The sequence below is a fragment of the Gossypium hirsutum genome, chromosome A10 (assembly GCF_007990345.1).
Source record: "Gossypium hirsutum isolate 1008001.06 chromosome A10, Gossypium_hirsutum_v2.1, whole genome shotgun sequence".
In the NCBI taxonomy this organism is placed as follows: domain Eukaryota; kingdom Viridiplantae; phylum Streptophyta; class Magnoliopsida; order Malvales; family Malvaceae; genus Gossypium; species Gossypium hirsutum.
In genome coordinates this window covers 101,523,742-101,541,703 of record NC_053433.1, presented here as the reverse complement: position 1 = coordinate 101,541,703, position 17,962 = coordinate 101,523,742, and the positions used below count along the sequence as shown (strand labels likewise).

The 17,962-nt window shown below is 32.4% G+C and overlaps 1 protein-coding gene across 1 annotated transcript; it reads right to left on the bottom strand.

Annotated features, from left to right (window-relative positions):
* Nucleotides 1-14,827: 14,827 nt before the first annotated feature.
* On the bottom strand, nt 14,828-15,744 carry LOC107896600 (calcium-binding protein CP1). The gene has a single exon (XM_016821802.2). It carries the CDS (start codon nt 15,616-15,618, stop codon nt 15,127-15,129), a length of 492 nt encoding a protein of 163 aa, XP_016677291.2. The 5' UTR covers nt 15,619-15,744; the 3' UTR covers nt 14,828-15,126.
* Nucleotides 15,745-17,962: the final 2,218 nt, after the last annotated feature.

Sequence of the window (17,962 nt, the reverse complement as noted above, 5' to 3'; positions counted from 1 at the left end):
ATTTTTTTCTAGAATTTTTGGTCGGGCCAATTAGTACAGTTTATTAGTCAAAGTCTCCCATATTGCAGGGGTCGACTACACTGACCTTTGCCCATTACGACTTGGATATCTCCCTGCACGGGGCTTCAATACTGATGCCGTTTGTTTCTATGAAAACTAGACTCAGAGAGGAATCTATACATATATGGTACGACCCCTAATTATCTCTGGTTAATTTATAATGAATTTCCAAAGTCGGAGCAGGGAATCCAGAAACCGTTCTGGCCCTGTCCCACAAAAATCTGATTATCTCTTAATATACTGCCCATATGATCTTTTCGTTACTTCCTCATGAAAACAGACTCATCGAGCTTCGATTACATAATTTATTCATCAATTAATTCCACTCCTACTATTTTTAGTGATTTTTCAATCTCATGACACTGCTGCTGCCAGCATCTGTTACGAAAGTAACTAGGTCCATTTCATGCCTACCCTTGATCCAACTCAATCGAACATTCGTGCCATTTTCACATGGCTTAAAGTTTACATGCCAAAGTTCAAACACCACGTAATAGCTTATACATGCCAAAATGTTCTTCTAAGCCAACTAAGAAGAAAGTACCAAAACTTGCTATCCGGTGTGATGACTTCGATGACGGCCCGATCACGCAAAAATAGATGAGTCCAAGCAACCTATAATGGGTGACAAGGAAACACCGAGTGAGTTTATAACTCAGTAAGTCATAAGCTATGCACTACCATCCATCAATAACATTATCACAAGAGAAAACAAAATGGAACGAGGCTAATTACTCCATCCATTCCGAACCATACCATAGTTCCTCCAACCTATCGATTCAATTTCATATCAATTCATGCATTCACATTCCATATACTCATCAATAGGACATTGAAGCATTTTCATAAATCAATTTATTTTCGTTACAATCAAACGACTAAACAGCCTTTCACCCATCCTACGATAAATTTTATGTACGTGACTTCAAGTATAGTTGTCACATAGGTTCAAACTTACCGAGCTCAACACCAAGTATAAGCATAGCACCTATTAGCCATGTACTCAAGACACTTACCCGATCCGCTGTCCGCGATCGACTCAATAGTGTCGCACACATAGTGTCCATAATGATTCACGAATGCATATTGAGTCCGCACACTCAGTGCTATATAATCAACTCGCACACTTAGTGCTACGTAATCAAATCGCACACTTAGTGCTACATAGTCAAACTCGCACACTTAGTGCCGCATGGTCAATTCGCACACTTAGTGCATCATATTCATTTCGCACACTTAGTGCAACATAGTCAAATCGCACAGTTAGTGCTGTACAATTTAATCCCGCGCACTTAGCGCCAATCTCATGGTCATAAATGGTTATACCCGCACGTTTAGTGCCGAGATCAACAACTCAGTACATCTTACCTCTTTTCTTTTCATTCAACAATTTCATCATCACATACGTACATGCATATATATATATGTATATTTATTCATTCCATTCAGCATCAATACATAAACATTATGACCATTTGAAATAATACCAACTACATGCTTAATGACTTACCTCGTGTTGGGTAAGACGGTTCCAACTCGGCTACTCGATGACCTTTTCTTTGCCTTTGCTCGATTCACCTCCTTTAACTCCTTGAGCTTAATCAATAATTTAACTAGTTTAACCACCTTGCCAAATATTTACAATCCAATTTCACATGTATATGTATGTTAGTATATTCGGCTAATAACCTCATGCAACTACCATATCATCAAAATCTAATCACCCATGCACATGCATTAGGTAAGTTACCTTTGCTAATTTTAAACCCAACATCACACAAGCTCTCAAGGGATGGCCGAATGCTTCTTTTGTTACCCAACTAATCATTCGACAATTTCATCCCCTTTGCCACCCTTTTATGCCTAATTATCTAAATCAAGATAAGATCATCAACATGCCTAACCATAGCCGAATGTGCAACATTAATCTATCACCTCTATCTCTTAAATACTATCAAGTTCATTTACTTCTAATTTCTTAAGTTCCACATCTTAATGCCCATTATACATAATCAAATTTAACATCATCTATATATTTACTCATATGGCCGAATATACATACCCCCATATAATATCATTTTCATTCCATTTAACACTTAATTTCCACCACATAATCACTTGGCCGATTTTGCTAGCATACAAGCCTATGACCGAATGTCCTTGACCTCTAGTCACCTAGATTTTTATTCTTTAAGCCTCATCCAACTCATATTTTTCATTGACAACCTCCTTAACTTCAATTTATTCACATCTTTAATCATGCTACATTCGACCATTATTTAACAATAATTCATGCATCCTTTTTATTAAACACTCAAAATCAACCATCTTCATACCTCATCACCAAAGACATCAAAATACCAACCAAGAATGTAACATTCATGGCCGAATATCATCTCCATCAATTAACAAAATTTGAACCATGGCTAGGTAGATTTTCACTTACAACTTAAAATATACATGAATCTCAAAGAATAATATCAAACATACCTTAGTCTAGCAAACCACCATAGCCGATTTTCTCAAGCTTTTTCCCCTTCCTTTCTTTCCTCTATTCGGCCAAGGATGTTCAAGAATGAACACTTTTTTTTTCTTTCTTCAATTCACGGCAACAAGGGGGTGAGACCATGTTATTTTTTTTTCCATCACCCTTCCTTTCATTATTTAATTATCATGCTTATTATTTTATTTTCCTTACCATACATCACTAACACAACATGTTGGTGACATGTTTCCACCCATAGCATGGCCGACCACTACATATTAGGGAGGGGAAATTTGACATGCAAGTCCCCTTTTTCTTCCACATGCACTAATAGGTCCTCATGCATTGACCTATCACATTTTAAAATTTTCTCATATAAGTCCTATTGACTAAATTCACATGCAATCGACTAAATCGAAGCTTGAAATTTTCACACATTCATGATTACATATTCTAGACAATAAACATCACATTCAAACCTTTCGGTGACTCGGTTTAGCGGTCCCGAAACCACTTCCCGACTAGGGTCAATTTTGGGCTGTTACATATAGACATTTACATCAATAAATAAAAAAAGAAAAGTTTTAAGTTACATCTGTATAAGGCGTAACACCCAAGATTCGGATTTGGTAGATCAAGTCGGGTTGAGGGCGTTACATGGACATAATCTTTCTCCACCAATCTTACTTTGTAGCGCACCTCATCTTGTCCAGGAAATCTTTCTTTATTTGCAAACACTCATTTTCACCCAATTATCTTCTTTCTCTTCGACAAACTAGCTAGCTTCCAAGTTTGATTCTTATAAAGTGATTGTATTTTTTCATTCATAACAATCGTCCAATTTTCTTTTTCAGAACTTTGAATTGCTTCATCAAAAGTAGTAGGAATGACATCATCTACGACTAGGAATTGATAAGCTACCATATCAGCAAAGCGAATAGGCTTTTCAATTATTCTCCTTGGCTTATTAGTTACAATTGATTCAAGTTGTTGTGAAAGTCCTTAGGTCTGAACCTTCTTTTTTCAAGAGTCTCCTTCTTCCACTGGATCATCCCTACTAGAGCCTCTTTCTACTATAGGAGAATCATTAACTTCTTCATTTGTTGGGATCAACACTTTTTCACACTTCACCTGCTTATGAGTATCATTTAACTGTTTCCTTTGTACCTTTGGGAACATGGTAGATTCATCAATAGTGACATCTCTGCTGAAGATAATTTTATTCATTTTTGGACACCATAGGCGAAAACATTTTATGCCAAAAGTGATCCCTAACAATACTGCCTTATTAGCTTTTGGATCCAACTTTGATTCCTTAACATGATAGTATGCAGCGAAACCAAATACATGTAATGAATCATAATCTGTAGTAGGCTTTCTATTCCATTTCTCCAATCGTTGTTTTCCTTCAATTGTAGTAGATGGTAGGCAAGTAATGACATGCATATGTTATAGCTTCAACCCAAAACTCTCTACCGAATCTAGCTTGGGATAGCATATATCATACTTTCTCCAGTAACATTCGGTTCATGTATTCTACCACCCCATTCTGTTGTGGTGTAAATTTGGCAGTGAAATTTCTGATGATGCCCTCTTCTTGACAAATCTTTACAAATGGATCACTTCTATACTCTCCACCATTGTTTATGTGAAGGTGTTTGATCCTTTTACTCGTTTGAGTTTCTATCATCTTTTTCCACTTAAGGAAAATTCTTAAGACTTCATCCTTTTTCTTCATTATACATACCCATACTCTTTGGGACTAATTATCAACAAAATTTACATAAAAATATTTTCCTTCTAAAGATTTTGTTTTAAAGGGACCCTAAACATTTGAGTGAACATAATCCAAGATACCTTTAGTATCATGGATTGTAGTCCCAAACTTTTATCCTTATCTGTTTCCCTTTGATGTAATGCTCATAGAAGTCCAATTTATAGGTTCTTATTCATTTTAATAATATTTGATTTATAAGCAAGTTCAAGTAGTTTTCACCAATATGCCGCAAGCGCATATGCCATAACTTGAGTGCTTCTAACCCCCGATTATCAGTTGATGTCGTAGCAACTATCTCATTAACTATACTATCCAGATAGTGGTAAAGTTATTATTCTTATGAACCCCCTTTATTACCATGCGTGCACCAAAAATAATATTCATGAAACCATCTTTAGCATTCACTTTAAAACCTTTTGATTTTAAAGTTCCTACAGAAATGAGATTCCTCACCAAATCTAGTACATAATGAAAATTGATGGCTGATTCCTCATGATTTCTCAATCCCATATGTGGTAAGAGGAGTATTATTTGTTATATAGGCATATCCAACCTTTAGTTTTTTAAAATCAAAAAACCATTTCAAATGAGGACACATATGATTGCTACAAGCTGAATCCAACATCCACACATTAGAATGGTCAGTTATTGATGTAACAAGTGAGAAATCTAAATCTTCATCCTCACATTCAACTACATTTGATTCTATTACAACTTTCCCTTTATTATATTTACCTTTATTTTTCAACTTTGGGTAATCTTTCTTCCGATGTCCTTTTTACCGATAGAAAGCACACTTATCTTTACTTGGTTTTCTTCTTGACTTGGATCTCCCTTCTGAATTTTACTCCGAATGTGTGAACGAACTTGGGCTACCAAAACTTTTACATCTCTAATTGAATTTATATGTTTTTCCATCTTTCTCAGTTCATAATTGTATAAAACGACACACATCACACTAAGAGATACATCAGCCTTCCTGTGAAGTAGAGTTGTTTCGAAGAACTTAAACTCTTTAGGAAGTGACTCTAACAACATCAAAGTCAAATATTCATCTTTGAAGATCTCATTCATATTTACCAGATCAGTGACTAATTGATTAAAACTAGTCATGTTATCATTCATAGTGGTACTTGGAACATAAGTGAAGCGAAACAACATTTTCTTCACGTGGAGCTTATTTTGACTATTTTTCTTCAAAAGAATTTCTTCAACCACAATCTATTTGCAAAAGTCTCCTTTGAGAAAGCATACATTTTCTCTCGAGAAAGACACGATCGAATTGTACTAGATGCCAAACAATTGGTAATCTTCCAATCTTTCTCCATATCATCTGGTTTCTTCTAATCAATTGGCAATATCTATACCATGATAAAAGAGAGCATTTAGAACCTTACTTTACCATATACCGAAATTGTAACACCCCTAACTCGTATCCGTCATCAGATTAGGGTTACGAGGCATTACCGAACAAAAGTGCAATTCCAAACATTCATATATTCACACAAGTCAAACTCATTTATATAGAGCATATAGCTAATTTTCATATCAAAACATACGTTGATTTTCATATTGTATACACAAACCATAACACAAATTTCAACGCATTACTCACGGCATATTATGCATTAATATACACAACATTAATTATTTTCAACATGGTCTAGCATACTTCTAATACCATCTATGTATTTATGCGTATAGTCACCAAATCATATATCATTTCAATATGTATCATTACAGTCATTCATCAAATGTATGCCAATATGTCTACTCTTTTACCGACTATCAAATATGACATTTCCTTAACCAATACACATACACATTCTTAAACTAAACAAGCCATATTACACAACTTAAATACCACTCACGTATGCGACATTGGTAATAGTCAATATGAACGAACATGCTTTGCACATTAATGCAAGTTAAAACATCCAGATGGCAATAATCATACATTTTCATATACTTCATTTAAACACTCAGCATTTAAGACTAAACATACCTCTTTTTAATCACAAGACCATGCATAAATGAACATATTAATTTAAACTATTTTGAGCACAAATACCAACTAAAAGTACATTCAATCTACATGCCAATTTACCATACTTAAAACACAAACACATGACCAAATAACTAATCAAATTTAAGCACAAATTATGATCATTTTTAGCCATTAACTATGTACTAAAGTAAACAACAACTTATCCATCTATTCATATCCATTTTAGTAATATACCAATTACCATTTTCGGTCACAGTTGATAGGATCATAGAACACTAGTTTACTAGCATATTAATAAGTCTAAATAATATACCAACTTGTCTCTACTTAGCCAATTCACTACATTAGCAACTATGACATATGCGCATATATATATGTATATGAATTCAATTAACAAATCATGACCGAACACATAGGCACATCATCTTCCACTATCAACGCAATTCCTATTACAAAATATACATCCCAATATGTCAAACTTTCCATGATGAACAAATCATGAACTACACATATCATTAATTTAAACCATAAGTAAATACTAAATACACCCCACGCATATATCTTGAATATTACCTAACTAATACATGATACACCCTAACTCATCTAGTATCCATTATTTACCTTATTGCTGAAACACATAACCAAGCTCCACAACATAATATACCATGGATATACTTTCAATATAAGTTCAAACCAAGATCTAATATATACATTAACTTCATAATCAAGCCATTTTCGCATGGCTAAATATATATATTTCAAGATCAAACATATTATCTATCCTATACATGCCATAGATTTAGAGTTTAAACTTATAAAATACCAAAAAATAAAAAACGATTGATAGTGTGACGAAGTTCTTTGATGATCCTCGAGCTCATAGCTAGCTTCCAAAATCTATAAAACAATGAACAAACAAATACACAGTAAGCTTGAATAGCTTAGTAAGTCATAAGCAACTAAATCATTTCAATAACATACATAATTCAGTTAAACTAGGCCGAATCAAGAAAACCTTAACCACATATACATTTATCATATTTGCAAATTCATATATCATCACTTGAACATTAACATTGTAATGTCATTTGGCCGAATATGAACAATTACGTTAACATATATAATTCACTCTTTTATCAAGCAAATTTCATATCATCATCTCAAGTACTATACTCACCTTACTTTCATAATCAATTAACTTCGTATGTACCTGAGCCATTTAGCTAGTTTTCACATTCGGTTTTAACTCGATATTGCCCGTTGAACCATTCGAAATCAATAAGGATACTAGATAACTCATAAAGCTCGTACAATGCCTACGTCCCAGACGTGGTCTTACATGTAATCAACTATCGATGCCAATGTCCCAGATATGGTCTTACACGTAAATCACAAATCGATGCCAACATCCCAGATGTGGTCTTACAAGAAATCACATATCGGAATTCGATGTCATGACATATGTATCCTAACTATTCCTAAGGTTCATACAGGGCTTTCGGACGTCGTAGCTCGATCATTTCATGCTCGTAACCAATCAGTCCATGCTAAATACAATTCGGCTAGGTAGTTATACATTTATACAATTCAATTTGGCTATGTATAAAATAAATACATTCAATTTAACATCATTTATTCACTTATGAACTTACCTCGGACGAAGACAAACGAACCGGGACAACTACTCGACAACTTTAGATTTCCCCCGATCCAATTCCAATTTCCTCTTTCCTTAATCTAAATTAATAGAAATTAAAAATATTTAATCACACATGTACTCAAATTCACCCAAAAACACATAAAAGGGCAATTTTTACTTTAGCCCACTTTAGCCCCTAACATTTCACATTTTTCACAATTTAGTCCCTATTTCACAAAATACAAAATACACATAATTTCACTAAACTCTAATATAGCCGAATTTTAATAACGTTCATAGTATCCCATTTCTTTCATTTATTTCACAATTTTACCCTTCAATTTGCAAAGTTTACAATTTAATCCTATATAGATATTTTTACCAAAAATCACTTAATTAAACATATTAATCTAACAACATATTTTTATTTTCCATCATCAAACAAAAAATAACCACAAGCTTTCATCAATGGCAATTCATGAATACATCATCAAATTCAAAAATTCAAACATGGGCTAGCTAGTATTCAAAGCAAAGATCTCAAAAACGTAAAAATAATCAAAAACCGAGCAAAACACATACCCGAATTAAGCTCCGAAAGGTGCTGAATGTTTAAAGCTTCCAAAGCTTTATTTCCTTCTTAGATTCAGCCAAGAAAGATGAACACATGCATGGCCATTTGTTTTTGTTTTATTTCATACATATTAATATATTAATTATCAAATTAACCTTTTATTTTCATTTAAAATCCACCAACCTTAGGTTTTTATGTTCATCCAATATTTCAATGGTATAATATCAACATAAGGACCCCACATGAAAAAGGACATAGCAATTTAGCACTTTAACAAATAGCTAGTCATTTTTACATTTTACGCGATTAAGTCCTTTTATTAAATCGAACACTCAAACGATAAAATTAAATCACGAAAATTTTACCTATATAAATTAACATGCTATAGACACCAAAAATAATATAAAAATATTTTTCTGACTCGGATTTTATGGTCCTGAAACTACTATTCCGAATAGGGTCTAAACCGGGCTGTTACAGAAATGGCCCATGCCATCGAAGATCTCCACTGTCGGTCTCGCCCAAATGCACAATGTTGGAGCTCTTGGATTGTCTACTATTTCAACCATAATCTTTCAATGTGCCCGAGGAAATATTTCCTAATATGGAAGATCAATTTAAACTACAACCATAAAGCATAATTCGAATAACTTTAAACTCTGATATCACTTGTTGTGCGAATAAAGTAAAAATGAGTAAATTATAGTACTAGAAAACCAAACTAGGTTCAATTCTTAGAAAAGATTGGAGGGGTCATAGACGGTCCCGCTTAAAAACTAACCTTCTAGATAGAATCTCCCTCCAATGTAATTTAATTGTACAATATATCACTACAATTGTACCCTACAAAATATTGAAATAATAATAATGAAGAACACCAGAATTTTAACGAAGTTTAACAAATTATGCCTATGTCCTTAGGCACTACCAAATATATTTCACCGTAAAAGATACAAGTGAAAAAATCCATATAAAGGAGGGAAATTTTTGCCTTATGAAGGAAATGACAAATTTTGGTATGTTTTAGAGGTGGAGAAACTACTTCTATTTATAATAACACAAACACTCTACAACCTTGTATTTTTAGATATGAGATTGTGCTATTTCAACAACCACCTCAAAGTCCTCCACCATCCCAATCTGGATTTAATCAAGAATATTAATTACTTCTTATGAACTGTCAACCCTTTAAACATCACATATTTCTTAATAGCCATAATGACCAACTTGTAGCAAAAAAAAAAAAACTAATCTCTCAATACCAACGTAATTATAATCCACACAAGCGAAAATTCATGATAGGAAAAAAATCTTTGGGGTCTCTTGGATGAACCATTTGGATATCTAAATGGAACATATTTCTTGCCATATTTATCAACAGTTTCCTCATATTTATAGCATAGGGTACAGATATTGGAGTTGAAAGAAAGGATACCTCTCTTGGATAACTCAGATTTAGTAGCAGCTCTACCCTGCACCAATATCCAAACGAAGAATTCCACGTTCGGGGTGCAAGTTTTACCCACACTAATTTCCAAAGTTTCGCCATTTGGTTCTTCCCACTTGACACCAACGAACAAAGGGCCTTACGGGTATATAGGCGGTCCTTGACTTTAGTCCAACCTTCTCCTTGCAACAATTAAATTGAATTATCACACCCATAAAAGCAAACCACTAATTCTTCTCTCAATAAAAAGGGGTCTCCTAAGCTCCACATGTCAAACCCACTTCTCATCAAGCCAAAAACCGAAATCCACAATATTCCCTACTTTCTTAACAGCAAGAGCAAACTTGAGCGAGAACTCCCTTAGTCAGCATCCCGCCCAAAAATTAATCTTTTCGTCATTACCGGCCAGTATTTTAAGGTTATCCACAAAGGATTTGCTAAAAGAATCATTCGTAGTCAACGGATGCACAATACTTTTCCATACCCATGATTTGTTATAGTGCGACAAATTATGCGGCAGCAAATTACTTTCCCTATTCTCATAAATAACAACAATAAATTTCTTCCATAGGCAGTTTTCTTCATTAGCATACCTTTAGATCCACTTAAACAACAAGCCCATGTTTCTTAATTAAAGTTGGACGGCTTGCAAACCTCACTCCATTTAACCCAATGAATCCTTTTCCTTTTCGTCGACCTTTCCCATAAGAAATTAGAAAACAACATATCAAAGATTTTTTACTTAGGTCAAAATTGAATCAAGCTTGAATGAAGTATGTAAAGGTTCAAATTTCATGTTATCATTATGGTTAATTATTATTATAAAACTATATTGTTATCTGTTATTACTTTTAATTAATATTAAGTATTATTTAGTATGATGATTATTATTAAAAGAAAAAATGCTTAAAAAAAACTTTCTCCCATGGTCATGACACCATGCTTAGATGGTTTTGGGAATAATAAAGGCAGGATAAGAAATTGTTTAGAGGGAAGGAAATTGAGGGGAGTTTGGAATTACAATCTCCACTCAAATATTATCATACCATCATCGAATCAGCAACAATAATCTTCCCATGGATCCCTGATTCATCTTTATTTTTAACATCAACAAACCAACTCAAACCCATTTGAATAGACATGAGAAGAGAGGGAAGAGATCCAAAGATAAGGGATGCATGCAATGCAATAAGGCAAGGCATGGTTGAAAGTATATCTTTATAGTTTTATTAATTTTAATATTATATTAATTTATTATTGTTAATTATTAAAATAAAATATTTAAAAATATATTTTATTATGTTTTCTCTTTGATTGGCTATAAATAAGTTATTGTTTATAGTAAAATATTATTAAGTTTACCATTATAAATATTTTTTATTATATAAAGGATTTATCATATTTATAAAAAGGAATTTTAATTTTAATAAAATATTTAGTTAAATAATTTACTTAATAAGATAATTTATCATACTTATAAATAAGAATTATAATTTTATTAAAATAATTTTAAATATTTTACATAGTGAATAAAAAATTGTGTTTTATATTTAATTACTTTATATTCAAATTAGTATGTTTTCATTAACAAAAATATTTAAAAAAATCCTTAGTTTCAAATAGAAAATGTTAATTCTTTATCAAATAATTAACTTAATATTTAATATATAAAATTTTATAAATAAGGCATTTATTTAATCAAATATAATATATTATAACTGCAAGTTATTATAGTCAATTTATCAACTATTAAGAAAAAGAAAAAGAAAATTGATTAATGAAAAGTTTAATTTACAATATATCAACTTTTATAATTTGAACAAATGCTTCAATAATGATTAAGAATTTTTTATTAGTACCATATTTGAATTATTAAAATAATTGATGTATGTTTTTATGTTTATTAGCTATTATTTTGAATAGTAATGTTTTTGCATTAACTAACTCAAGTAAAACTATTTTGCAGATAGAATATGGTACAAATGTTTTTTTTTTTTGTTTTGGTAGATCATAAACATAGAACATGACTAAACGACCTTCAATCCTAGTGTAATCCATCAATAGTCCACACTGATTGTCTAATATCTTCTTCTAATCAGCCTCTCACATAGTGCGGTAGGTCTTCCAAAATAAACAGTTAATCAATTTCACCTCCATCTGCCTTAACTATGTAGTCAGTAACTTTATTGGTGTTCCAGTGAATGTGTCGAAGTTTAACTTCCCAAATTTTTGAGCACCAATCATGTATCTTCTTGATTTCATCAACACCCTTACTGGTGCCAGATCACTTCGAATAGTCTCAATCAACATTGCATTGTCACTTTCTAATTCAACTCGCTTGAATCCTCTATTCTAAGCCAATTTCAGTCCTTCAAGAATCGCTCTGGCTTCAATCTGAAATATATCATTCATACCTATTACCATTTTAAAACCTACCAACCATCCTCTACTAGACCCTCTCACTGTCCCTTCTATAGATGCCTTTGAGTTACTTTTTTACACTGATCCATCAACGTTGAATTTAACCCAATTTGTCTCCGGTAGCTACCATCTACCAACTGTCATGGTCATACGTGCCCATTGGTTAACAACCCCTTTAACCCTTAAGGACTTAGTCCACACCAAGGCTGAGCTAATAAGTTCTGAACTACTTCCACTAGAACCATTAAAAGATAAATGCATTCCTATGTTTCCAAATGAACGAACAGGTAATTGAAAAGAAAGTAGCTCGCTCACCTTTAGGAACCAGTAAACTACCTTCATTTTGTATATTCCACAAAACCCATTTATCTCTTGGTAAGTTGAAGAACCCTTATACCATCGTGGCAGAGCTGATTTCCACACTGCTTGTGCAAAATCGTAATCCCTAATTGCATGAAGTGTCAGTTCCATCGGATGGTACAAATATTTTAATTATGATTTCAAAATATTTTTAATATTATTAAAAAGTTGTTGATCTAAAAATGTTTAAATTATGCATTAATTATGTATAGAATTCAACTAACAAATACTATATTACATTAATTACAATAATTAAAAATAAATTAATTAAAATTATTGAAAAACTTAAACGCGTATTATAAAAAAAACACACATCAATATTTTAAAAATTAAAAACAATGTCACTCAAAATGGCATATGTTGAGGCAAGATGATCTGATTGATGCTGAGTGACACTCACAATGCCAACTGCAAATTGTCACTGAGGTAGTATAAATACTTGTCTTATTTGATTTGACAATTTAATGAAAAAAATCTAGATGTTAATGTGCTGCATTATTGAAGATATTATGATCCATTTATGGAAACCAATTATTGGTTTTTGAAGATTGGATTGTATTTGAGTAAATCAAATCAACCATTGAAATGTGGAGGATCGATCAAAGACTATGTTGTTGTTTTGGAAATCAGATCTTCGATTGATATATGCTATGAGGCTTATCTAGGTTATGTATGAGAGCTTATTAAGTGCATTTTAATTTGTTCGTTAAGGAACTATTTTTGTGAGAGAATGCAAATTGAATTGTAAACATTATTGAGTGTTTACTTCCCAAGTTCTCAGGAGGAGGATTTAGAGGTGAGTGTCCTAGTCATTAGTTATAATGGTGAAATCTCTATACTTGATGCACTATCGATACTTAAGTCTCATGCACCATCAGTTAATAATAACATGAAACATCATCATAAAATAGAACAAAAAATAATGGAGGACCAATAAATAAATACTAATAACTTTATTTAAACATAAATTAAATAATAAGTACTTATAAATAAATTCTAAAACCTTGAAACCTATACTTGATACCTTAGATCCTAAGTCCAAGACTCTAGACCCTAATTTCTTAAATTGAAGATCCTAAATTCGAAAGTTATTAATATTTATTTATAATAATTGTGATTAATGTTTAATTATGTTTAAATAAGATTATTAATATTTATTTTCAAGTCCTCCATAATTTTTTTTAAATTTAATAATGATGTATAATATTATTATTCACTGATGATGTTGACTTAACCGCCAACGATGATGTGTAATATTTTCAAGTCCTCCATATTTTAATTATTTTGGTGTGTTCCTTTTCATTTTGAAAATACATGTTTGTGTTAGATTTAGCATATATTAATATTTAAATGAGACATTAGTGCTCTCAAGCTATTTAAGTTCTATTCAAAATCAACTCAAATTCAATTCAGTAATTTTTTAACTAAGCTTGAGCAACTAGATGTGTTGATTGAGCCAACTCTGAGTTCTGCAATACTGTATTTGAACATCTCACAAGCCTTATCAAAGTTTTTATTTTAGCTTATTTTATATTATCAAGGTACATTTACACCCTTATAGAAAGAACGTAATCACAAACAAAATTAATTGAGCTTAAATTTAAACTTAAATATAAAAAATTAATTAATAAACTTAATCAAACTCAAATTCAAGTAGCTTAAAAATTAATATCCGAGTGAAGTTAAAATCGTGAATTAAGCTTGATTGAGCTCTAGCTTACCCATTATTCAAGTTCGGCTCCACTCCAACAATTAATATCCGAGTGAAGCTAAAATCGTGAATTAAGCTTGATTGAGCTCTAGCTTACCCATTATTCAAGTTCGGCTCCACTACAACATTAGCCTATATTGATGGTTATAAAATTTTGTTATTTTAGATCTTATATTTTTTTATAAATTATTATATTAAAGTAGACATAATCATTAAATTACCTAACTTAAGTTTAAAATATAAATAAATTTAAAAGTACATATTAAAACATATTGATATTGTTGGGTGCACTTTCAATGAGAGAAGAGGATAGATGTAATATAGTATTAACCACAAATTGAAAAGTATCAAAACAAAATAATCAACAATATAGGTAATTGCTAAATGATAATGCTTTTTTGTCAACAACAAAATATTTAGAAATAAATTCCCTTTTTTATCCCTATTTTAATTACTGATGCATTAAGTTAGCTCTGATATACTTGTTTAATATTACCAAGTATAGAGCCAAAAGTTCCAAAGTTTAAATTTCTTTTTTTTAGAGAGACTTCTATTTTTTTCAACTATTATTAATTTGATTCATTATGTAAAACATAGAAGGAAAAGAGTCCAAAAATGCTCAAAATCAAGCTTGATACATAATATTAGGTAGCAAAATCAAGGGCCAAAATCTTAAGCAAACCATCGAAAGAAACACCGTTTTCATCACCGCCGCCTAATCTGATCATTGCCTTAATATCTTCATCGGAAGCAGAAAAGCCAGCCCATTTCATGTAACTTTTCAAATCCTCATGGCTCAGTCTCCCATCGCCGTCTTTGTCCATTACCTTAAAAACATCTTCCATTACCCCAAAACCCGACTCCTTGTTTCTCGACAACCCTAAAACACGCTCGAACTCCTCGTATTCCACGAACCCATCGCTGTTCGAATCCGCCAACGAAATCATTGTCCCAATCATCTCGTCGTCATCGAACCCAGAGTTCCCGCTACAAAAACCGGAGTAAAATATCCTCAAATCTTCTCTACTGATCTTCCCGTCGCGATCTACGTCCAGAACCTCGAACGCCGACCTGAACTCCGTCGATGAACTTTTTGTCTTCGCCGGCCGACTTAAGCTTCTCTCCGATGGACACATTTTTTTTTTTTTGCCTCTCCTTCAAATTTCGGGCCAACAGGTTGGCTTTCTTAGGATCAAAACAATATTTTTTTTTTAAGGAAAATCAAGTTTGGCTTCTGGTTTGAGAGAGAGGTCTAGGGAACCTTTGGTTTATTTATTGATATATATATAGAGAGAGAGAGGGCTGAGAGTGGGGGCCCGTGATATTGGAGGCTTTAAGAGGTAAAACACGGTGTTAGATACGCGGACACGTGGGATGTTGTTATCCTGCCCACGTATGGACTGACCTCATTTAACAACGAATACTAATTTGTTGAAAGGTCGAGTATTTTCTTTTTTATAGTTTAATTGAAAGATGAAATATATTTGAATTTATATTAAAGTAAATTTGAGAAATACTTTAAATATTTTCTTAGATTAAAATTCCAATGTATGACAGTAAGATCCAAATATTTCAACTAAAAACTCGTAAATATAATACAATTATTAGATATTAAATAAAGGATAAATTGTTCTTCTTCTTCTTCCCGTCGATGTTCTTTAATAAGTGGATGCAGTCATGACAGTCAGCTTTTGACCAATTGTTGGTCAGAGTTCACGTGCGATTATTGGGTTGATAAAATTGGAGCACTGTTTTTTTTAAAGGTGTAAATGCAATGAGTCGAGATGATTTTAGTCTTTTTTAACGAATAAAAACAATTACAAAAAATGTGTTTTTTTTATGGATACATTCACAATATATGTAGAAATAAATTTTATAAAATATATAAATAAAAATTTTATATAAAATTAAAATAAAATTTTAATTGAAATGCTAAAAATTAAAAATTATGATGAAAATAAATTAAGTTCAAACCTCAGTGGATTTTTTTATTAATTTTATATAAAAATAAAAAATATTTTTGTTATAATACTTGTTATCATCGGCCCAAGATCCGAATGGGTTCAGGTTGGATGGGTTGATTTACATTGAGATCGCAAAACCTCACAAACTGAGCTCTCAGACCGAGCTCGCAAGATGGGTACCTATGTTCTCCTGCGAAATAACACATGAGATCCTACATAAGAATGCATAAACATGTGTTAAATCTAGGGTAGGATATGTGTTTATGTGGATTGAACCTACCTAGTATGTCTATCGATGAACAATATACATATCATATAAATAGGCAAACACCACCATCTAAGAGCGATAGAGAAAAATACTCAACAATTTGGTGCGGTGAGCATTGACATATTTCCGACCTAAAGATTTTCACTTTGTAAATAAAAATCAGAATGGCACACCCAAATGAGAATTTCCCCATTAAATTTTGGTCAAGAGAGGTGGGAGCTTCTAGCGCCAATAATCAACCTAGTGAGATTGGTTTATTTGTTGGTTGGTTTGTCGATCGACCGAAAATTTTGGGCAATTTGGCTCATGCAAAAGCCTCGAATTCTTTGGACTTGAATATCTTATCTAGCAAGGGATTATCACTCCCCTCTGATCAAAAGGCATCCCTACAACAATTTTTTGCTCTTCAGGAGCAAATAAGGTTAATGAGGGAGCAGATGACTTCGCCAATTGTTTGGTTCGAGCAGCAGCAAACATTTCAACAAGAGTTATTGAAACAAAATGAAAAGCTAAGGAGAAAGGTATAATCTGACAATTCTGATCTCCGCGATAACACCATCATGCATGAAGAAGGCCCTAAAGTACATGCAAAACCATGGCAAAATGAAATGGATGTTCTATGTAGAGATGTATGAGCTTTTCATTCTGACTCACAAGATATGGATTGCCTGTTTAGTACTAACAATCCGTTAGCTCATAAGGTAGCAATTGTAAGTTTATCGACTGACTTTAAAGTCCCAAAAAAACTATTTGAAGGTAGGAGGGACCCTTGAGCACATCTCATGCAGTACAATGATCATATGAATGTGCTAAGAGCTCCTGATGCTACGAAGTGTAAGTCCTTTTCAATGACCCTTAATGGAAGTGCAAACCAATGATATTTATCTCTGTCGCAAAGTTCCATTCAATTTTTTTCACAGTTAGGTCAGATGTTCTTGAGGAGGTTTTGAGTGCATAGGACAATAACAAGTACTCCTATATGTTTAATATCTGTCAAACAGATAGAATGTGAGAGTTTGTGTAACACCCATATCCCGTCTCCATTACTGGTTTAAGGATCAGAGTGTTATAGAACCAAATAGAATAATTTATCTTAATTCAAAACAAGTATTCAATTAATGTATCAACATGTATCATTTCATAGCATAAATATGCACATAAGCCTTAATTTAGGTTTACAGGGCCCTAAAATTAGTTTGAAAGCAATCAGGGATCAAAATGAATTAATACATAAATTTTAGGAAAAAC